This window comes from Clupea harengus, chromosome 14, assembly GCF_900700415.2.
Source record: "Clupea harengus chromosome 14, Ch_v2.0.2, whole genome shotgun sequence".
Taxonomy (NCBI): Eukaryota; Metazoa; Chordata; class Actinopteri; order Clupeiformes; family Clupeidae; genus Clupea; species Clupea harengus.
In genome coordinates this window covers 13,683,069-13,706,409 of record NC_045165.1, presented here as the reverse complement: position 1 = coordinate 13,706,409, position 23,341 = coordinate 13,683,069, and the positions used below count along the sequence as shown (strand labels likewise).

At 44.1% G+C, this 23,341-nt stretch overlaps 1 protein-coding gene across 4 annotated transcripts in view; it reads left to right on the top strand.

Moving 5' to 3' along the window:
• Window positions 1-23,091, top strand: part of letm1 (leucine zipper-EF-hand containing transmembrane protein 1) — a 36,748-nt gene extending 13,657 nt beyond the window's left edge. The window contains exons 4-16 of one of the 4 annotated variants that reach the window (XM_031580901.2): window positions 3,251-3,394; window positions 3,733-3,870; window positions 4,286-4,489; window positions 4,772-4,891; window positions 8,736-8,867; window positions 9,040-9,198; window positions 9,493-9,621; window positions 10,422-10,454; window positions 11,497-11,631; window positions 12,072-12,265; window positions 14,409-14,441; window positions 15,781-15,919; window positions 16,380-23,091. In XM_031580901.2, the coding sequence (XP_031436761.1) occupies window positions 3,251-3,394; window positions 3,733-3,870; window positions 4,286-4,489; window positions 4,772-4,891; window positions 8,736-8,867; window positions 9,040-9,198; window positions 9,493-9,621; window positions 10,422-10,454; window positions 11,497-11,631; window positions 12,072-12,265; window positions 14,409-14,441; window positions 15,781-15,919; window positions 16,380-16,532 (1,713 nt within the window). In that variant the 3' untranslated portion in view covers window positions 16,533-23,091. The remainder of the gene's footprint in view (window positions 1-3,250; window positions 3,395-3,732; window positions 3,871-4,285; window positions 4,490-4,771; window positions 4,892-8,735; window positions 8,868-9,039; window positions 9,199-9,492; window positions 9,622-10,421; window positions 10,455-11,496; window positions 11,632-12,071; window positions 12,266-14,408; window positions 14,442-15,780; window positions 15,920-16,379) is intronic. The other 3 variants (XM_012838236.3, XM_031580902.2, XM_012838237.3) reach the window with 3 other exon arrangements.
• Window positions 23,092-23,341: the final 250 nt, after the last annotated feature.

Here is a 23,341-nt window from a genome sequence, read left to right as displayed (position 1 = left end):
GTCTAGATAATGATTAATCATCTAGGACTTGCATTTCGATTTTGTGTGTGTGTGTGTGTGTGTGTGTGTGTGTGTGTGTGTGTGTGTGTGTGTGTGTGTGTGTGTGTGTGTGTGTGTGTGTGTGTGTGTGTGTGTGTGTGTGTGTGTGTGTGTGTGTGTGTGTGTGTGTGTGTGTGTGTGTGTGTGTGTGATGGAGAGAGGGATTCAGGAAGAGTGACTTTGAGACCGACTGATAGAGAGAGACAGGAGTGTTGGACAGTAGCCCAATATCTATTATGGTAAAACGATATCCCATGGAGACCTGCAGTGTCCTCAACAGTGAGGTGAAGAGAGGGGTCCAACCAGGCAATGTCTCTCTGTCTCTCTCTCTCTCTCTCTCCCCTCATCTATCGCTCTATCACTGTTTCCTTTTCACACTCTCTTGCTCCATGTTACTAATATTGGTGTTAAGCTCATCGATGTAATGGTTAGTATCTGTTCTTTACGCCGTTATTTCAGTTGTGGTAATGGAACTTACTGGAAAAATACAATTTGCTGGTCTGGGGTGAGTGTCCAGGGACTCAAGCCACTTTGGTCATTCCAAGAGGACTACACATTGTCTCACGGCTAGGAGGTCTTATTAACAATGCATGAACTCTTTACTGGACAGGCCGTCATGTTTGGTCATAGGGCCATTCTAGTTTGCTCTCAGTGTTCAGTAGGCTACTAGCAGGGAATACTGGGGGTGGGGGTCGGGTGCAGCCCCGACACAGAGGAAGAAAGAAGGAAGAGTCCAGCTGCTATCTGATAGGCCCATGCTAATGTGGCAGCATCAGCAGTTACCAGAGCTTGGGCCTAGACTCATTGACATTACATTTTGGCAACTTTGAAATAATCACATGCTCAATGGTTTTTATTTTTAGCCTATGCTTGATGGCCATTGGAGAAAAGTATGAAAAACAGTATGACCTACATCAGAGGGGAACCTGTGGTTATTTTGGCCTTGACAAGAATATTCTGCTCTGATGTGTTCTTTAGTTCCAAGCACGCTGAAGTCTGACTCTAAATTAATGGTGGATGTTCTGGAAACCTGGAAAAAAGTAAAACACAGTTGACCTCCACATTCTCAGGAATTGATAAGAAAGCTTTCGTCAAAGCAGTTGGAGATGTTATCTAGTTCTGCATGGTAAGGCTTTAGAAAACATTAAACAGGCTCCAACATTAGATTACTACAGTGGACATTGAGCCACCCATTAGTGCAAACATCAGCGCTACTTAAGTTTTCTAGGCCAGTGCAAACATCAGGGCAGCTTCAGAAGTGAATTTAAACACACAAACCACAGTTTTGAACCTATTTTACTGTAGCATATGCGGCCACATTACATTCTGAATGATTTAAACTACAGGGGAAATATTGGGCCTAGCTCTTTATTTCTCTTCTGATAGAAGCTAATGGAACAGAGCTACCTTCTAGAATCTTCACATACAGCTAGGAAATTTGGAGAAAAGAAAACAGTGACCAACTTGATCTAGTTCTGAAGATACAAAGTGTATAGAAGCAAGCAGACAAATAAGCAACGGGCAGTCAGCTACAGTATGCGAGCACCGATGCTAACGGCCTAGCTCTTCCAGTTCCCCCTGGCCCCTCTGAGTCTTTGTGTGGGGGGCCAGCTGACCCTGTGCCCCTGTGCTGGCCGCTAACGGCTCGGCCCCGCGCCATTCATTTAACACGTACCTCTAATCCCCTGGCTTTGCTTCTCTCACATGTGCACTCTTTCAGAACTCACCCGCCACTGCGGCTGCCTCCTCCTCTCCTCTCCTCTTCTCTCCTCTCCTCTCCTCCTCCCCCTCCTGGCCACTCTTTCAACCGCTCCTTCCCTTCCCTTTTTTCAGCCCCCCACCATCCTCTCTCATTTTTCGCTCTGTTTTTCCCCTCTCTCTCTCTCTCTCTCTCCCTGTCTTCCTCTTTCAGTTCTGTTCCATCTTCTCTTATGCATTACTATCCTCTCATCTTCTTCTTCTCCTTCTTACAGTGCTCTCCCTTATTCCCCACATTCCCCCATTTCTCTCTCTCTCTATCTGTGAGTGAGGTAGTTCTTGGAAGTGATATACATGTCAATGGGCACAGCACAAAGCCCTATTCATGTGGGCTGGCTTAAATCGGCCTCCTATAGCACCCCCTGACAGGCAGGTGGGGAGAGGGGGTACTCAACCCCTTCTTTTGGGGGGGGGTTACAGGAACCCCAAACTGCCCCCCCCTCATCATTCTTCTGTTAGCCAGGCCTCATTTTTGCCCCCCCCCCCATTCTATTCTCTTTCACGTGTTTTTTTTTCTCTCCCTCTAATGCACATCTGTTGATAATAGGTAACGATGTGTCAGTTGGTTTTTCTGTATGGTGTCTCTCTCACTTTCTCCTTCGCGTCCCCTCTCTCCCCCTCCCTCCTATGTGTTTGTGTGTGTGTTGTGTTGTGTTGTGTTGTGTTGTGATGTGTGTGTGTGTGTGTGTGTTGTGTTGTGTTGTGTTGCCCCTTTTCTGTGAGGCACCCATGTCATGTGTAAGTTTGTTTTTCTGTGCATGGTCACAGTCTCCTCCCTGTCAAACTCATCTCCATGGAGACATGCGCATCGGAATGGAATGGAGTGGAGTGCCGACACATGAAAGTGAAAGGGGAGAGGAATGGAGGGAAGCTGGGAGGAAAGATGGGGGTGGGGGGGAAAGAGGAGGGAGGAGAAAAGGCCCAGGCTGTTCAGGGGTGTTGAAGCTCAGTAGCTCCCTCTGCTGGTGTACTACCAGACTGCACCACTTAGGCACTGCAGTGGTGGCTTTCAGTGGACAACAGTCTCTTTGATCAGTGAAAACAGGTCTATTTTTCAGAGAATCTCTAGCAGTGCATCAGCTGAATGCAGTATTTGGTGTGTGTGTGTGTTTGTGTGTGTATGTTAAGATAAAGGATTAACAAGTTAGCCTTTGTTACATCCACTTTCCTAAATTTCCCTTGGGATTAATAAAGTATCCATCTATCTATCTATCTATCTATCTATCTATCACCCAAGATGCTGCATCTGCCAGTGTTAAAACAGTGAAGCCACTTAGTTTGCAGATACACAAGTTAATGCAACAATCTATTTAGGGAAATTATATCATATATATGAAGTATTCTGTCAAGTAAGTTTCACTCACAGAAAAAATTCTGATCTCATTACCCCATGTATTGTGGTCTAATATTAATAATTATTTGGTATCTTTTTATAATGTGATGTCACTTCCAGTTCCTGAGGACGTGTGCAGATGTGTTCCGGCTCCTCCCCTTCCTGGTGTTCATCATCGTTCCTTTCATGGAGTTCCTGCTGCCTGTGGTGCTCAAACTCTTCCCCAACATGCTCCCGTCCACCTTTGAGACACAGTCCAAGAAGGTCAGGCCAACACCACAACCGTCTTAATGGTCCAGGATAGATGGTGGTTGTTATCAAACACTCATTTATCAGGAGCAGTTCATATCTACACTTTATTTGAGATTAAGAAGTACTGATGAGTTGGAAAAAGTCTTCTTATTATAATTACGTATATATATATATTGTTCTTAAAATTAATATTTTTTTTAAATACAGTGGTCAGTGGGCTAATGTTTAAAGAAGGACTTTATAGTGTTTCCATAAGTTTTAGTCTATTTGAGTATAAACACATAATTACATCGTGTGTGTGTGTGTGTGTGTGTGTGTGTGTGTGTGTGTGTGTGCGCGTGTGTGTGCAGGATGAGAGGTTAAAGAAAGAGCTGCGAGTGAAGCTGGAGATGGCCAAGTTTCTGCAGGACACCGTGGAGGAGATTGCCCTCCGCAACAAAGCATCAAAGGGCGACGTCACAGAGGAGTTCTCCACATTCTTCCAGAAGGTACTGTCCCAGACACACACACACACACACATAAGGCATGCCCTACACACCTGTATTACCTGCATGTAATGTATACTTCTGTTAAAGCAACAACACCACAGCCTCTGGATGTTTGGCCCCATGGTTTACTTTTCAATACATGGGCAGTTCAGTTGTAATGAGTAGCTCTGTGAATGCATTAGTGTTAACTACTTACTGTGATGATGCAAACTGTTCAAACCACCATTTGAGTAGTTAACACCCTCTTTGTGAAGTCCATTACTTACTTATATTACTTACTTTTCTCCCTCTCACTTACTCCCTCTCTCTCTCTTCTTCTCTTTTTCTCTCTCTCTCTCCCTCTCTCTCTTCCTCACTTACTCCCTATCTCTCTTCTTCTCTTTTTCTCTCTCTTTTCTCTCGCTCTGTATCTCAGATCCGTAACTCTGGTGAGAGGCCCAGTAATGAGCAGATCATCCGCTTCTCCAAGTTGTTTGAGGACGAGTTGACGCTGGACAACCTGATGCGGCCCCAGCTGGTGGCCCTGTGTAGGCTGCTGGAGCTGCAGTCCATCGGCACCAACAACTTCCTGCGCTTTCAGCTCATCATGAAGCTCCGTGCCATACGCGCCGACGATAAGGTGGGGAGAGAGATGCATGCACACACACACACACACACACACGCACATGAATGTGCGCACAGACACACACACACACACACACACACACACACGCACCTGTGCATACACTTGGTGAGGTGCTGATGACCTGGGTGGATACAGACATTGACATGTTCTTGGTGACCATGATGTGAACTGTGGTGTTGGTGTGGAATTGTATTCCCTGCTCCTCTTAACTTAACAACCTGACAATAACATTAAGAAATTGTGTGTGTGTGTGTGTGTGTTTGTGTGTTTTTGCAGCTGATCGCAGAAGAGGGAGTGGCCAGTCTAAACGTCAATGAGGTGCAGGCTGCCTGTCGTGTCAGAGGAATGAGATCACTGGGAGTAACAGAGGACCGGCTGAGAGAACAACTCCAACAGGTATCACACACTCTCTTACACACACACACACACACACACACACACACACACATCTAACTCCGACTCAACAGATCATTCACACACAGTGTTACGGCCGGCTCGAGACCGCAACATAACAACGGAGGCAGACAACAACGGTTTTCTTACAAAAACACGCGTTTGTTCAGTTAGCTACAATCTCCATACAAAGGCAACGTGTCTAGGGGTTTAGACGTCGATATCCTGCCCCCCAGTCAGGTGTCCATTGTTCCTTTTATTCCCTACACCTCGTCAGGTGTGGGTAATCAGGCATCAGCCGTCCCAAACGTCCTACAGGCCATGCATGGCCATTGCATCGTCTGTAGAGGCGCAGTGGGTCGTAACACCTCCCTCCCAAGAAGGTTTCCCTAGGAAACCTAAAAACACACAAAAAAACCGACCCTCTGTGACCCTGTGCAGACTCCATTCCCCCAGCATCCAGGGCCCTAGGAAATGTTAGGAACAAAGAGCATACAGGTCAAAAGGCAATAATGATTCAAGCTCGTGAGAGCATCAGAAATAATGTAATCAGCTCCTCGAATATATTTAATGTGTAAAGGATACAGCTGGAGTATAAGACTCCAGCGCATTATTTGTTGATTTGAGTTCCACATGCGGTCGATGAACACTAGAGGACTTTAATCCGTGTAGACCGTAACAAAAACAGAGGCAGAATCCAAATAAACCTCAATATACTGTTCTGCCATGACAAGGGTAGTGCCTCCTCCACAGTGGAATAATCCATAGCCAGACATTCAACACCATCTGAGCCCAACTGTGGAAGTACCACACCAACACAGTCACTGGCATCAACAGCCAAATGAAAAGAATCTGTAACTTGGAAAAACTTTCAAGGTCCATTTTAAGCTTTCCCTCATCCAAATCTTGGGCTTTAGGCTCAACATTCAGTTGCCCTATCTGCCCCTTAGAATCTTCCTGTGCATGTTCCCACTGTTGCTCCAGAGAAGATATGATGTCTGATTTTTCTTTCAGTATCCTATCCTTATGCTCCAGCTGTTCCCTAAGCTGCTTTGATAGGAACTGAAGGTCATCTTCCCGTTTGCTAGCCTCCCCCAGAAGCTTGTTTCGCTCATCTTTAGATGACTTGAGTTCTCGCTCATAACGTCGTTCTTTCTCAAGAACTTCTTGTTTGAGACGGTTCAGTTACAATTGGGCTTGACCGTTTTGTTTGAACGTAGCTTGGAGTTCTCCTGACGGCTCTTTCAGGTTAAGCTTCTGATTTTTCGTCTTCTAAGACCTATCCTCTTTATCTTTTTCGAATCCAACAGAATTACGTTTCTTCTTCTTCTTAAGTGCATGGCACTCAGAGATTTTGTGCCCTGACTTTTTACAGTAAAAGCACTTTATATCGTAGTTTAAATCAGCCAAATTCCTATGACCCCTAGGGTTAGGCCTCTTCACTCTGCCCTTGACTGGAACTCTGAACCTACCCTCATCACCACTATCTCTACTCTGCATGCCTCGGTGGGTCAACACAAACTCATCTGCCAATAGAGATGCGTGAGCCAGTGTTGCAACCCTCTGCTCATTCAGATAGTTAGCCACTGCATCAGGAACACATTTCTTAAAGTCCTCAAGGAGGATTAACTCCCTGAGTAGCTCCATGGAGTCTGCCTTCTGTGAGGTACACCAGTGACCAAACAGATACCTCTTCTGGTGTGCAAACTCCACGTACGTGTGCCCGTCAGTCTTTTTACAATGGTGGAAGCACTGGCGATGTGCTTCAGGCACCAAATCATACCTGCGAAGTATTTCCCTCTTCACAGTATCATATGAAACAGATTGTTCAATGGGCAAAGACACATAGACATCCAGAGCCCTCCCTACCAAAACAGTTTGCAAAAGCAGCGTCCAGAACTCTTTGGGCCACTTCAGAGAGGTAGCCACTCTCTCAAAGAAGGGAAAGTATCGATCTACTTCCTGTTCTGAGAATGGTGGCACCATCCTGACACTTTTGCAGATGTCAAATGTAGGGGCAATAGATGTTGAGGACTCAGTCTTTTTAGCACCTAACTCCAATTCCATTTTCCTTAATTCAAACTCGCGTTCACGTTCACGCTGGTGGTCCTCGCGTTCCTGTTCACGCAGTCTGTCTTTGCGTTCCTGTCCGCGCAGTCTGTCTTCGCGTTCGCATTCACGCCGTTTGTCTTCGCGTCTGCGTTCGCGCAGCTTGTCTTCGCGTTCGCATTCGGCTTGTTCCCTCTGGAACTCTAACTTTTTTATTTCTAGTTGTATCTCCAGCCGTTTTTGTTCCACATCCATCTCTTCCAGTCGGGCTTCACTAGTGAAGAGAGACACTCCAGGACTATGTGGGTCCCCTGGTTTTGTTATTAATACACTTCTCTCAATCAAAAAGGCTTTTATCACCTTCAGTATGGCAGTCTTGCTTCTCTTTACCTGGCTACTAAGCTCTACTCCATAATGTTCGGCTGCTCTTTTGTACACGTCTCTAACCGCTCCTCAGAGGGCTCACTAATAATGTCCTCCACCACTGAAGCCATAGTGCTACCAGAGGAAACCAATACGTATACAATTTAACTACCACAGGAGTCTTAGCACCAACTACACACAGAGATGTAAACCACTGTCTACACCTTATACCATCTGGCCTAGAACACGGTTCAACCAGAAGAGGAAAAAGTGGAAAATAACCACCCCTCTAACTAACAGAGACTATAACCCACCAGCGGCAATGCAAAACTATAGGCAATCTAGGTTTCCCCAAAACTTGCCACAATCCATTTATAATCAAAATGGCTTGCCACAATAGCCCAGTCTTACACCGCTACTGGATAAGTATCGGGCTTCACTCTCCAGCCTCTATACTTATAACGTGCACCGAGCACAGTTAAGCTAATACAACTTGTATCACTTCCCAGCGGTAACTAATACCACAACTACCGCTAACTGAATAACACATCTTTATTATTACTCATCAACTAATGCTCTCAAAGGAAAAAACAACAAACTTTGTGAGTTTCACTCACTGTGCGTCACCGGCAAACAATCCCTTTTCTTTGAGCTACTCCCCTCCTAGTTGAATATAAACTAACTTCGCCTCGCTAGTCTTCTACGGCTTACCAGGCTCGAGGCAAACTTTAAACGCTGAACTCGCGGGAATGCAGCAGACCATAGACGCAGTCAAACTTCCAAACCCCGAAGCGTACCCCCACCCGGGATTACCGCAAAAAATAACAACAAAAATAACAAATAACACAAAAAACAGTACTCCGAAGGAAGCGTCGCACCGACACAGCTGGAGAACTCTTAACTACAGGAGTTTGCTCTGTTTAACTCTGCGACACACAGTTAGAATACTCTCACCTACAATCCTGCCTCCGAACACAACACTATCCCGGACGAGCCCCCAATTATTATGTTACGGCCGGCTCGAGACCGCAACATAACAACGGAGGCAGACAACAACGGTTTTCTTACAAAAACACGCGTTTGTTCAGTTAGCTACAATCTCCATACAAAGGCAACGTGTCTAGGGGTTTAGACGTCGATATCCTGAGCCCCCCCGAGTCAGGTGTCCATTGTTCCTTTTATTCCCTACACCTTGTCAGGTGTGGGTAATCAGGCATCAGCCGTCCCAAACGTCCTACAGGCCATGCATGGCCATTGCATCGTCTGTAGAGGCGCAGTCGGTCGTAACACACAGTCATTAGATAGACACACATAGGTATGATTATAATGAACTTAATATTTGTAGGATATTTGTAGATAATCAAGTGTGTGTGTGTGTGTGTGTGTGTGTGTGTGTGTGTGTGTGTGTGTGTGTGTGTGTGTGTGTGTGTTTCAGTGGCTGGAGCTGCATCTGGATCAGCAGATCCCTACATCTCTGCTGCTGCTGTCTAGAGCCATGTACCTGCCAGACACACTCTCTCCAGCAGACCAACTCAAGACCACACTACAGATCCTGCCCGAGATTGTGGTACGTGTTTGAGAGTGGATTTCTACTTTCTCTGTTTAAGTACCTGTTAAACTGTTACTGATTATGACGGCATCATAGTGAGTAATCCCCCCCTTATTTGCCCCTCTCTTGGTTGTGTGTGTGTCTGTGTCTCTCTGTCTCTCTGTCTCTCTGTCTGTCTGTCTGTCTTTAGACAAAGGAGGCCCAGATGAAGGTGGCAGAACTGGACTTCTCCAACGTGGACAACAAGACGAAGCTGGAGACCATGATTCAGGAGGAGCGGGCCATACGCGAGGAGAACCGTGAGAGGGAGATGGAGAGGCGGGCCGACGCAGCCGAGAAAGCCGCACGGGTCAGCACACCTGCCACTCACTTACACCAGCCAGTCATAGCAAGCCTGCTACACACAGCATGCAAGCTGATTGGTCACTGTTCTCACAGCCCTTTACTCAGTTTTGCACCAGATTACAGCTGACTAGAAAGTATATGTTGGTTTAGGAAAAGCATCTAGAAAGTTCTGTCAGAATCCGACTGTTATTTTGCTGTGGATACATTAATTAGTTGGTCACATAAGTTAGTTTTGATATATTAATAGTTCTAATGAATAGTTTTGTATATTAATTTTGGCCTCCTCGTGCACTGTCAGGAGGATGAGCTGGAGGCAGAGGAATCTAGGCGACGGCAGTTGGATGTGGAGCACGCTCTGTCCAGCGTCGATCAGGCGATCCACTCAGAAACACTCCGAGACACTGCACCCGCGCTGGAGGGCATCAAGGTAGCACGCGCACACGCACACGCACACGCACACGCACACACACACACACACACACACACACACAAATCTCCAAACACACATTTACAGACATTTTCAGGTGACCAAAAGTAACATTCAGAAATATACCCATTCAGAAGAACTGAAGCAGGTTATCATTATGAATTTCATAATTTCACATCGACCAGTTATACTGACACACATACTCTGACACTCACTCACTCGCACACAGTCACACACACTCACAGTCACACACAGTCACACACACTCACACACAGTCACACACACTCACAGTCACACACAAATATGTGTGTGTATATATATATATATATATATATATATATATATATATATATATATACACACACTCACAGTCACACACACTCACAGTCACACTCACAGTCACACACACTCACAGTCACACACACTCAGTCACACACAGTCTCACACACACTCAGTCAGTCACACACTCACACACACACACACTCACAGTCACACACATACTCACACATAGTCACACTCACAGTCACACACACTCACAGTCACACACAGTCACACACACTCACAGTCACACTCAGTCACACACATACTCACACATAGTCACACTGTACTCGCTGTATACACTGTTTTCATGTGTGTCGGCTCATTTACACAACATTTTGTGATTCTTATTTTTGTCCCTGTGCGCGTATGTTATATTCTCCAATGCAATATCGCTCTGATGAGTTTTTGTTGACGTGTGTGTGTGTGTGTGTGTTTGTGTGTGTGTGTGTATACTTGATCCATTTCTCCATGCGTTGCAGTTTGAACAGTGGCAGAAGTACCTGCGCATTCAGGTTAGCTGTTGTATGGGTCTGTAGAGACACACTGGATCACCCGGCTCACCCAGACGAGCTCTGCTCTTTAAAAGCCGTAAGGCCATGGCTCAGACAGGAGCACATAGTCCCATGATGCAACACAACACAACAGGCCAGGGCTGAGGTTCTTGGAATGTTTGCTCTATGAACTTGTGCAGCTCTTCTGTGATTTCGAATCCTGCACTTGTTTTGCTGCACTCCTGAACTATACACTGGGTCATTGAGGCAACAGAAATTACTGAAAAGAATAGCACTGATGCAACCTTGTTTATAAGACTTTCAAGTTCTTATTTAATCTGAAAAATTATTTTTAGACACTAAAGGAATTTTGAGGTTGAGTGAGGTTAAATGTCAGGTTGAGTGAGGTTAAATGTAACTATAGTTAGATGATCTATAGAGAGCCATGATGTGCAGGTTTTGAAGAGCAGGGTTTGTCTGGATGCTCTCGTGACTCCCCTGCATGCTCAGTCCTGACCTCTGCTGGTGCCTGGTAGTCACTACACGTCTTGAGTCCCCCTGACGAGACTCTCGTGCTGTCTTCGGGTGATTAACATCCTGTTCCTCTCGCACCACTCTTTACCCTGAACACCGCCCCCCCCGCTCTCTCCCCTCTCTAACCCAGTGATGCTCCCCTCTGTAGAGGAATTCTGCACTAGCAGGTTTGAAACCTGATTTCAAATTAGTATTTGATTTAGACCCTAATTTAGTGTTCATGACCCATTATCTATGTATATTACCAACCAATTTATGTAGCTTAGTATATTTTGCGAATGTGGTTCCTAAATATATAGTAATGCATATTTGTGTACGTGTGCGTTTGTGTGTGTACGTGTGTGTTTGTGTGTACGTCTGTACGTCTGTGAGGTTGTGTGTAAGGGATGTTTTTGTATGATTGTGGTTGTAAGTGTGATTTTTGTCTTTAGTGCCAGGCTGATATGTGTCTGTGTGTGTGTGTGTGTGTGTGTGTGAAGATGTGTCCGTATGAGTGTGTCTGTCAAATAATGGGTATGTATGCCATCAGGGAGAGGAAATCACTAAGGAGGAGATTGACATGTTGAGTGACGCCTGCACCAAACTCAAGGAGCAGAAGAAGCTGCTGACCAAAGAGAAGGAAGAGCTCGAGGATCTCAAGGAGGACGTGGAGGAGTACAACGAGGTGTGTGTGTGTGTGTGTGTGTGTGTGTGTGTGTGTGTGTGTGTGTTTTCCTGCTATCCCTACTGGGGAATTTCCTATTTGCTTTTTTGGGAAATCATAACATTCCAAGTATCACCTCAGGTTTCCAAAGCTCCTGAACATACCAGAGATGCCCAATAGAGACCCTTACACACAGTTAGGATAAAGTACCTGCAATCAGAGATTTAAAATGAACTGCTTGTGGGAAATACATTTTCAGTTTCCTCCCTCTTCTCTCTCTCTGTCCTTCTCGAATTCAAAGTAGCACGACTGATAGCACGCTGTTGCCAGAACTCAGAATTCAAATGCAAAGTTCTATTAACGTGGCTGTTTAGATACAGTGTTGCCAAGGTCCCAAGAACAATGATAATCCTGGCACATTTAATTTGTAACCCCTTTGTCTTTCTCTCTGTCCATCTCAGGACCTGGTGGAGATCCGTAAAGAGCTGTCCAAGACGGGCCAGGAACGTGCCGTGGAGGAGTCCAAAGCCAGCAAGCGCCTGTCCCGCCGGGTAAACGGTATGATCGGACGCATCGGCAAGATCATCGGCGAGCTGGAGAAGGACAAGGTGACGCTGGACAGCCAGCTGGACAGCATACCCACCCCCCCCATCGGGTAAGAGTCGGAGAGGTGGGGAGAGAGATGGAGAATACATAAGGAAGGGGCCTGCGGTTGGTGTTTGAGGATTTAGAGGACATAATATGTAATAGCAAGTGTGTGTGTGTATGAGAGAGAGAGAGCGTTTGGGGGTTTAATTTGTAAGACCGTTGCAGTGTGGTATTTAGGGTGTGTGTTTCAGAAGAGGTGTGTGCGTGTGTGTGTGTGTATATGTGTGTGTCTGTTAGGGATGCAATGGTATATTGTCGAACCGTTCGGTATGCTTTCTATGGTTCAATACGCACATGTGAACTGCGGTATTACGGTACGCCTGTCAATTTTCTATACGTTTCAAAACTTGCTTACTGTGCTGCCGAATTAAGCACACATTGCAGATTCAGATCCACAGAACATGTTTGGAGCCTTGAAGAATGTCCTTGTAGCCTAGCAGCGCTCTGTATGCAAATAGGAGCTGGAGGAGAGAGGGGAAACTAAAAACAAAATGATCTCAGCTCCAACAGTGGTGAACGCTAGCTAGACAGAGAGAAAGCACACTTAAGTAGGCACCGCGTCTATCAAATCCGCTGTGTGGGAACATTTTGGATTCAGCGTTCAATACGATAACGAGGATAAGAGGACTGTAAACAACATAAAAATAGAGTCTGCACGCATTGCTTTGCCACTGTTGGCTACTCGAGTGGAAACAGTTCTAACAAGATGTTTACATTTACGTCGCCATCACTCGGCCCTATCCCAGATGGAGCAAGGAGAGTCCGATTAAAAAAATAGAAGGGCAACTAGAAACTACAGGGACACTCGGAGAGTGCAGACCTCTGCCTAGGCCAAATGCCACACCTCGCAACTTTAGCGGAAGGGAAACTTAATTCACCGTGAGTCAGATCCGCTCCAAAATTGTGTGGGTTATTCCTTGGCCCATGCTACACCTTTCATGGAAATCGGGTCAATAGTTGTTGCGTAATCCTGCTTACAGACTGACAAACTAACAAACAAACTGCACCGTACCTTAGTGAAGGTAATAACGAAAGCAGTGGGAGTATAAATAGTCCTATTCGGTGGTTACTGATGCAGGATTATGTCACCTGATGGAAAAATGAACCTTGTTGCAATGTCCCCTCCCGCACACATTTCAGTAGTAAAGCTATGAAACATCACAGAGAGAAATTGAAAACGAATTGACTCAGAAACCCTCTCCATTTTTGTATTGTTTTCTTTAATATAAAGATACCGTGGGTGGCACTGTGGCGCAAGCAGTAGCCCCGATCCCACTCCCCACCTCTTCTCTCCATCTCATTTCCTGTCCAAACCTTCACTGTCCTATCTCATTAAAGGTAAAAAGCCCCAAAAACTAATCTTTAACATAAAGATACCGTGGCCCAAAAACCGTGACTCATACCAAACCGTGGGCCCACTGTACCGTTGCATCCCTAGTGTCTCTGTCTGGCTGTGGTCGATTGGAGGGTGTGGTTTTGCTTCAGTATGAGTGAGCTGTGTGTGTTCAATCGTTACTCTTATCACACTGACTTGCATTCAAAATAATGTCATCCATGCCCCTTCTCTTCAAAAGCTCTCACGCAATAGACCCCCCCTGCAGTGAAGGTGCCCCAGTATTAGAGGAGTATTCAGTGACTAATCACTAACATTTTAATTCACAAACTGTCTCTCAGCCAGAATTGGTGACCAAATTTAGCCTTAGTTGTCCTTTTGTACTGGTTTTATCAGGCTAACAGAGAAAGAGTTGAGGTTCTGACTAATTACTAATCTACTACTTAACCTGCTTAATCTCATGAAGGTGTCACTCGCAGTACTTCTCTAATTCTGAGCGGGATGAGGATCCCTCCTACACTGAAACAGTCATGGTCCAGAGTGACCCCTGCTGTGATGTAAAGCTCACGTGTGACATCCGTGACGTTTACATCACCCTTACCACACTGTCAGAACCTTATTGCTTATATCACTGTCCAATGATGGTTTAGGGAGTGACATCACCATGGTGTTAATATCTCTTTAAAAAAAGGGTTCCCAGTCTGTCAAAAATGCGAGAGAAAAAAAAACAAACAAACAAAAAAACTAAATTGATATTTGGTCTCGAGTGCATTATTAGTCTTTTTTATTATTATTTTTTTATTTTTGAATTTTGCAGATTGTTCTTTGATTGGTGTGGAGGCTCTCAGAGGTAAGCCACTCACAGGTGGACAGGCGTGTGAGGTGACGGAGGAGTGAGTCGGAGTGACGCTGACTGTCTGATCGCTCTTTCTTTTCTTTTCTTTTCTTTTCTTTTTCATTCATCCCAATAATCACTTCATCCCACAAACAGGCTCTTTGCCATCACCGGGTGCCATTGCAGCTGCTCACATTTGTTATTATTCTTCACAGTTATCACTGAAGCCATATGGGAAGTCAATCAAGTGTAGATCATTAGGAGTGCATTGCCATTATCAACATATGATGATAAATGGAACACATAATATATTTCAGCAGTGCATTTACGTAACTCCAGAGCAATTTAGTGAGTTGAAGACCCATTCCAGACAGGTGTGGTGTTGAGACAGGTAGGAGTGCTGAAAGTGAAGAAGGTAGATAGAAGGTACTACAAGAAACATAAACATAAATAACCATGATGAATGGCATGAAAATATTGTGAGATTTTTAGTAGTTAACATATCCAATTTGAAATACATTTTGGAAAATGCATCATGTTCAGTCAGTAATTGGCCTGAGGTATTGCTGGATCAATACGTTCTACACATCATGCTGAGCACAGGCTGTGGAACCTAACACCTAACATTTTATTACCATTTTAATTTCTAACAGATCATGTCATGTGTTATTTGCATACATGGAAAACTGTAGGCTCAAGCAACAGGCTGATTTTGTAAACGAGTTTCATGAGAAGCATCACTGCCCATACCCAGACCTTTCTTCTGCGTTTTCCATGTAGTTTTATCCATCACTGCTACTGATGAAGGCTTCATGCTGTGCAGTTTCCACTGCCTTTTCAAGCTTTGGTGCTGTGATTGATGGCCTGGTAATCACTAAATACCCCTGCTGTTCATACGTGATTTAGGAAGGAAGATTGAAAACGGTTAGCTTCAGGAGAAGAGATTCTAATTCCAGAGAATTAGACGCAACATCTCCAGATGGGACAACTTATGAACTTTATTAACAAGCTTTTGATCACAAAAGAAATGATAAAAAAATTGAATGAGTAATTGAAGGTGTAAATGAAATAAGAATGGCACGCTGATTGCAAAAGGGAGTGTTGCACTCATTGGTCACGCTGGGAACCCTGCACAGCAGGCCTTGGCATGTCATTGGTCCTTAACCAATTTGTGGACCGTGGTACGTGCGTGTGTGTGTGCGTGCGCGTGTTTGTGTGTGCGTGCGTGCGCGTGTGTTTGTGTGTGCGTGTGTGTGTGTGCGCGCACCTGGGCTTCCTTTACCACGCATGCTTACACGAGCCACGTTTTCAAGAGTGCATCTCCTGTACGCAGAGCTTTCTTCTTCTCGTCTAGGGAGAACCTGATCAGCATCACCGAGCTCATCAGCGTCATGCGGCAGATTCAGAACATTCCGGAGCAGAAGCTGCTTAGAATCGCCGAGGCACTCGATGACAACAAGGATGGCAAGATCGACATTGATGATGTCATCAAGGTGAGACGGAGCAGCAGAGAGGTCGAGACTGAGAGCCTGAGACATGACTACCAGAACTGCTGATTTTCAGGACCTTCTCATTTTAGACTGCCGTGTGTGTGTGTGTGTGTGTGTGTGTGTGTGTGTGTGAGAGTGTGTGTGGTGTTAGTATTCCTAGTGAAAGTAATTAATGAAGAAAATAAATGAGCATTGATGTGTATTGAGCACTGCTATCTGTGTGTATGTGTGTACATATTGTTAGCATGAACATGTGTGTGTGTGTGTTGGGAGCTAATTCATTTGGAGGACAATGGCATCTGTGCATCTTACTTGTTTGTCCGTAGGCTCTGTAGTTAAAGAGTAACAACTGATTGTGTGTGTGTGTGTGTGTGTGTGTGTGTGTGTGTGTGTGTGTGTGTGTGTGTGTGTGTGTGTGTGTGTGTGTGTGTGTGTGTGTGTGTGTGTGTGTGTGTGTGCACAGGTGGTGGAACTGATCGATAAGGAGGACATAGACATCTCCACGGCTCATGTGTCTGAGATCATGGTCATGTTGCAGAAGGAGGAGAAGCTGGTGAAGATGGAAAAGGCCAAGGAGAAGGCCGAGAAGGAACAGGCCGCTGAAGTTCAAAACTGAGGCCGGCCGCGGAGAGCCCAAAGTGGGGATAGGTCCGCTGCAGAACCCCCTCTCAGCCACCACCATCCACCACCATCCACCAATGCACCAACCTGTTCGGCCTGCCCCACCAACAGCAAACGTCACCGCCGTCTACAGGGTTTGAACGGATTCACTTTCTGTTCTTGTTTTTAAATCTTCCACAAGAGGCAGAGAAAGAAAAAGGTTATTTCAAGTATCAGGAATGGCTTGTTCTTTTTCTTTTGCTTCATAGAGTTTGAGGCTTAAATTTTCCCAGGAAGTAAAAAAACACACAAATTAGGAACAAATAGTTTGTTCTGCTAAGACAAAATAGTCTTTTTTTGCTATTGTGTTTAATTGGAAAAAAAAATAATTACTTATTTATTGTTTTAAAAAAAAGAAAATGAAATTAATTTTAATTTTGTTTTGCTGATATGCACCTTTTGTTAACTAGAAGAAAAAAAAAAGATTTACAATCATTCAATTCCAAGAGAATTCCAATAATTCCTCATGGACATGAGACTCCCTGATGTTTGCCACCCTGATGTTCATCATTTCCCCCCATGCCATGAGAGGAGAGGAGAGGAGAGTACTGGAAGGAGAGAGGACATCATCTCTTATGCACATTTGCACAGAAATCACACCATCATCCACCATTCCACTCTCCTCTTTTCTTTGTCGTTTCTCCATTTTTTTTTTTCTCTTTTTATTCTCCTTTTTTTATTTCAGGGACACTAACTACAATTGTCACATCAGGCATTCTTGAATGTACTGTGAGTGTTGAGAGGACAGCATACTAATGGATGCTAAAGTGTAATAACCAAAGAGTTTTGTAAGTGTGTGTGATATAAATTACACACAGATTTGCTGTGGCTTGATTATGCCAAAGTGGGGAATGTGGCTGTTTGTTTGGCTATGCATCTGAAGAGGAGACTGGTGGAGCTTTTGTGTAGACCGTTACTGACTGACTGGCAGACTGAGTTGCTGATTGATTTGGTTTATCAAATCAATTAATTAAAAAACAAATAAAATAAAAAAAAATCATACCTGAGGTTTGTTACCTCCGAGCTTTTAACGTGTGTTGGTTTTGACCAATGTGTATGATGTGGCCTTGAATATAACTGCACATGTAGACTTGCACCCACATCCACACACAGTCACACACACATGCACATTCAAGTGGTATTTGACTCTACATACAACCATTTTGCTCACACGAGTCGTGCTTACACTTGCATTCTTTCTTCTTCTTTCATGATTGCACTTGTTCTTTCTCACACACACACACACACACACACACACACACACACACACACACACACATTGACCTTCCCATGACCCGACACAGACCGCAGCGACACACAGTTGAAGGCACACCCTTGTGTGGCTACCAGGAACGTGTGTGTGTGTGTGTGTGTGTGTGTGTGTGTGTGTGTGTGTGTGTGTGTGTGTGTGTGTGTGTGTGTGTGTGTGTGTGTGTGTGTGTGTGTGTACACAGGCAAGCGCCAAGGATGAACGAGCTGTGCAGGGACGAAATCAACTTTAAGCCGTCCCTGGAATCTCAATGTTTTGACGTTTAGGACAGAGAGAGTGTGTGTGTGTTGACTTGTAGAACTGTGTGTGTGTGTGTGTGAGAGAGTGTGAGAGTGTGTGTGTGTGTGTGTGTGTCATGCTGTCTTGGCCCAGACGGGTAAGGGTAGGCTGGGTACAGTCAGCTTGATGGCAGAGTAAACACTGGCCCTGCAGACACACACACACACACACACTCACACAGAGGCATGCATGCGCTAGTGTGTGTTTGGAGTTTGAACTCAGAGGCACAGGGTACAGGAGTCTCCGCATACATCATCTCCAACATTAAACATGCCAGCAGGAGCCTACACTCTGTCCCTGATCAGAGCCCTACACACTGTCCCTGATCTGACACCACGTCTGCTCTCTGTTAAATGTGTGTGTGTGAGAGAGAGAGACAGAGAGGGGGAAGTGAGAGTGGGAGGGGTGTGAGAAATTGAAGAAGTACAAGAAAAGAAAGACTTATTGATGAAGAAAAAAAAAATGCTTTAAAAAAACGAAACAAAAAAAAAACATGCTATTTTGTATGATTGGTACTGCCATCTAGGCCTTCATCTGCCACGCAGTGATGATTTGCTCTGCTTTCTGTTGTCTGTATATACTGGCAAGGCTTGATTGACACATCCATCATTCTTAATGTCTAATTGCACTAGAATCATATAGAGCTTTGCTGAAGAAGTCTTGATGTTGACTCAGGTAATTACTGTAAAATCCTAAAGGGCAGCTTTAGCAGGAGTGGGCAGGGGGGCATTCAAATGTAACCAGAAGAAGGCAAACTTTTATATACATCTAAAACAAACATATATATCTCTCTCACACACGCACACACACATTGAACTCCAAGGAGAACCTTCTAAGGGGTTTCCTGTAGGGATAAGCCCAGCTATTAGTGAGGTATTAAAACAGAATCACTGATGTCCGTATATGCTTTAAAGTAGTGCATACGGCCTCCTCCAGCCAGTAGAACACACGATAGGCAGTCAAGAAAGTATTGCACAGACAGATCGTGTGTCTCCTCTGTGCTGTGTGGTGTGGATTCCAGAGAATCAGTGATTTTAAAGACTCCAACCAGATTCAGCCATAGGGGCTGGCCTGGTATCTGCAGCAATAACACATCGCACCTATACTTATATACACGACAGTCCATTTACTAAGTGGTAGCGTGTGAGTTTATATACATTGAGGTCCAACAGTTGAAGTGCGAAGAGGCTTGTTTTTCTCTAGTGGAGCAACATAGTGGAGAAGTGTTGGGTGTGCAGGTGATCCCGGTAATGCTGGGGGAAGCATTTCAGGTTACCTGATGAGCCTTTGAATGCTTGATCTCACCTGTTGTGCAATTCAGATACAAGTTGTTTTGTTGCACTCAGCAGGTGCAAGTGACTGTTTGGAAGAGGGTGTTATGATTTTGATGTTCAGTTGACAAGGTTTTAATTTGGTGCATCTTGGCTGGTGAGTGTTCAGCTGTGTGTGTGTGTGTGTGTCTCCAGCTCATATCATTTCAGGACAGCCTAGTGGCACATCCATCATACAGTTAATGTTTGCATCATAAGCTACTGTACTCAATGTCACTTCTAGGAGCTTCTAGTGTAAATGCACTATGGCGAGAGTGTTTGGTGCAAGAGAGAGAGAGAGAGAGTGTGTGTGTGTGTGTGTGTATGGGGGTCGGGGTGGGGTGGAACAGAGACACTCTCCAGCTATAGAAGTGTGTATTATTAACTGTTCTTGTTAAGAATATTTATGCCATTTTTGAAATTGTTGTCTATATTCCTGAAAAAAAGCAAAAACACAGTGTAATATGTATTTATTTATTGAATTATACTGCTGACAAGTTTCGATGCTACTGGGGAAAGGACCCAGCTGAGTAATTATTAATGGCTAAGAACATTTAGAGAAATGAAATGACTGTAGATGTTTACTCAAATCAGTAGAGATGTAAAGATATGCAAGCTTTTCATTTTTTGCAATGAATAATATTTTACTTTCTTGTAAATATTGCACTAGAATATAGCCCTAGCAGCTGGGAGATGTTCAATAAAAGTGGACCGATCTTTGTTTGATGTTCATGGACTTGTTTGTTGATTGATTGATTTGGTATTTGAATTGATTTTGAAACCCATACCCACCTTTTTTCCATCCTCTCACTCACCACCCATCCATCTGTTCCACCACCCATCCTTACTCACTCATTCATGGTTCCTCCTCTTTCAGAACACCACCTCTCTTCCTCTGACCCTTCCGAACCCTGACGTCTCACGTTGTTGTGGACGTCACTAAAGCCGCCGTACGCACAAAGAATTTCTGTTTTTAATACTTAAAGTTAACCCCAAAACATTCAAAAATAGACAGTTGGAACTTAACCGGGGCAAAGAAGTAGAACAGTATCATAAGGAACCGTTTAACTAGCACTAACCTATTAAATACTGGAAGCACACTTACGTGGAAGGAGCTTGAAAGTGGGACATTCAATCAAGCCAATGCCAGAGGAACTGATTGAACCCCTGAACTAGACTGATCTAAAAGATGTTCTCAGGTTGATGAGGTCCAGTTTGATGTAGTGGGAGGGAGGAGATTTAATCTAAATAGGCCTTAACTGGGGAGGAGATGGGCGAATAGCCTACAGTGAAGACTGAGTCGTATTTTTGTCAGTCCGATTGGTGTTTATTTAAGACTGGAGGATTTGTTTCTTTTTCAAATACTCCGAGGTCTAGATTGGGCCTGACTGAGGCGTCTGGTATGCAAGAGTTTGGATCCATTACGTTGGTTTAAAACCTGTGGGTAGAAAAAAATGTTATTTGATACTTGGGTCTGAATTAGATTATTTATTGACCATTATGAGGGTTGAGTGAGTGTGTGTGTGGGCAGCTAAATCTTGAGTTTGAACTGAACACAGAATTAGACATATTATGACTGTGTGTGAGAGAGTGGTTTGGGGGCGTAATAAGGATTTTTTGTCGAAATGTGTCGTACGTCGAAAGGCATCATATTGGGATGTTTCCAAATGATATAGTACTGTTATACAGGCTATAGAGAGATGCAATTACTAAATGCTGTGGTGTCATTGCTTCACCTGGACTACAGGGGGAGCTCTTTCCCCAGTAACCAGCTGAGGTAACGCCTAGTAACAAAGAACCCTTATATGGGCATGTTTCCTGTTGAAGTGTTTGAATTGACCAACTATTTCCCATCTAAAGTGTGTAACACTAAATAACAATAAAAACAATAACAAGTGACAGCCAACAGAAACATCCTGTCCAGTTAAGATTAACTGTCCATTATGTGTAGCCAAACATTCACAGTATATGCACAACAAGACACCCAAAGATGCCTAATGACAAATTTCACAATGAGGGATTGCAAAATGTTCACTTGTATTTGTTTGCACAAAAATGTAATATTTATTAGCAAGTAAGGAGTAAAGCCAAGCGTATGACGCAAACTAATTCCTTGATTGCTATGTTGAAATGTGTTGTTCCAAACAGTGGGCCTGTAACTTAATGACGTCCGTTTGCACACTTCATGTCGTGTAAGCAAAGAGGAGGTTTAGAATTGTGCCAAAGGACACTGACACATTGAGAATCAGTGTATACAGTATATGTACTGTCATCACAGTCTGGTTTTACAGGTAGAATACATTCAAAATCTGCCTGATAAAGACAATGCGAGAGAGAGAGAGAGAAGGAATGAAAACTGAAATCATGTAAAATAATGGCAGATAGGGCCTGATTATGACAAATGAATTGTGCCCATGTTTTTTTTCATGTTTCAGTAATCTCTGGTTAAAGTAGTGATTTTCATGCAGACCCCACTAATCTGAGTCATATCTCATACAGTACATGAGGAAAATATGCCCCCAAATAAAATATGACTCCCACAGACGGCCATTCTTCACACATGTTAAATATCTAATATGACCTTAGATACAAGACTTCTCATTTGAAACTGCTGTTCACACTGTCTGCTTAGAAAAGTGTGTGCTCGTCAGACCTGTTAGAGAGTGTGTGTGAGTTTCTATGATGTCTGCCCCTGGGAGTGTATTCGAGGGAATGTGTTTGTGTGTGAGAACAGGGTCAGGGAGTGCACAGCAGTGTGTAAGCAAGTTGTGAAATATGTGGTATGGCAGGCCAAGCTGGATATGTGTGTTGTGTTGTGAAACACTGGCTTGCACTTGAGTATGTGAGTGTGTGTGTGTGTGTGTGTGTGTGTGTGTGTCATTTGAGTATCTATGTGTATGATAAACACACTTATGTATTCCCTGTGAAAACCCTGTCACAACAGAGAGAAAAGTGCATATGCACACACACAGACACACACACAGACACACACTTATCTACCGGTCACGCATATGTGCAGATCCATCTCCTGGGCTCCTTCTCAGACCCCATACCTGCAGGGCCCTCGGTGGACGGTAAACTTGAATGACAAATGAAATTCCTCCACCCCAACACTGTTGTATATCCATACAGCTTTGCTCTGTATATGCCAACACATGGCGAAGTCATCCATCACTGTATCTGCTAATGCATAGAATGTGTATGCTGTGGTTTAACACCTCGCTGGACCTGTTATCCCCCAGTGTGATGAACGAGGTGCACATATCTCTGTATATACAAAGCCACCGTATTTATGATCATAAGATCAGTAATAACTACTACATGACGGCACAGTTTGCATGATATGTAGATGTGAACAGTGACTGGTGAATGTTGGGTTCATAGAAAATGGTACTAAATGCTGTCTTGTATATTTTCTTTGTTTTTGTCAAAGTTGTGTCGGTGGAGCTCTGCTTTTTTGTGTTGTAAAGACATTTCATTGCTTTCAGATGTGCTGTGCACTTTACAGTAACCAAGGTGCTTCAAAAAGCTAAGCGCTTTACATAAAATAAGTAGACAAGCAATTAAACACCACGCCTGCTAAATGATTGTCAGTGAACGCATTCACATGTGCTAATTACATTATTTATTGTGATGACAATAAACAGCTAACTGAACAGTGTGGTCCTTTGTTAATGTGTTTGTACATATCTCTATGTGTGTGTGTGTGTGTGTGTGTGTGTGTGTGTGTGTGTGTGTGTGTGTGTGTGTGTGTGTGTGTGTGAATGTGTATGTGAGAGACAGAGAAAGAGAGTGTGTGTGTGTGTATGAGAGAGAGAGAGAGAGGAAAAGAGAGTTGGTGTGTGTTATAATGGCCCCAGGGCAAGGCACAAGTTCACCTGCAAGTCTTAACTCTTCAGACCACTA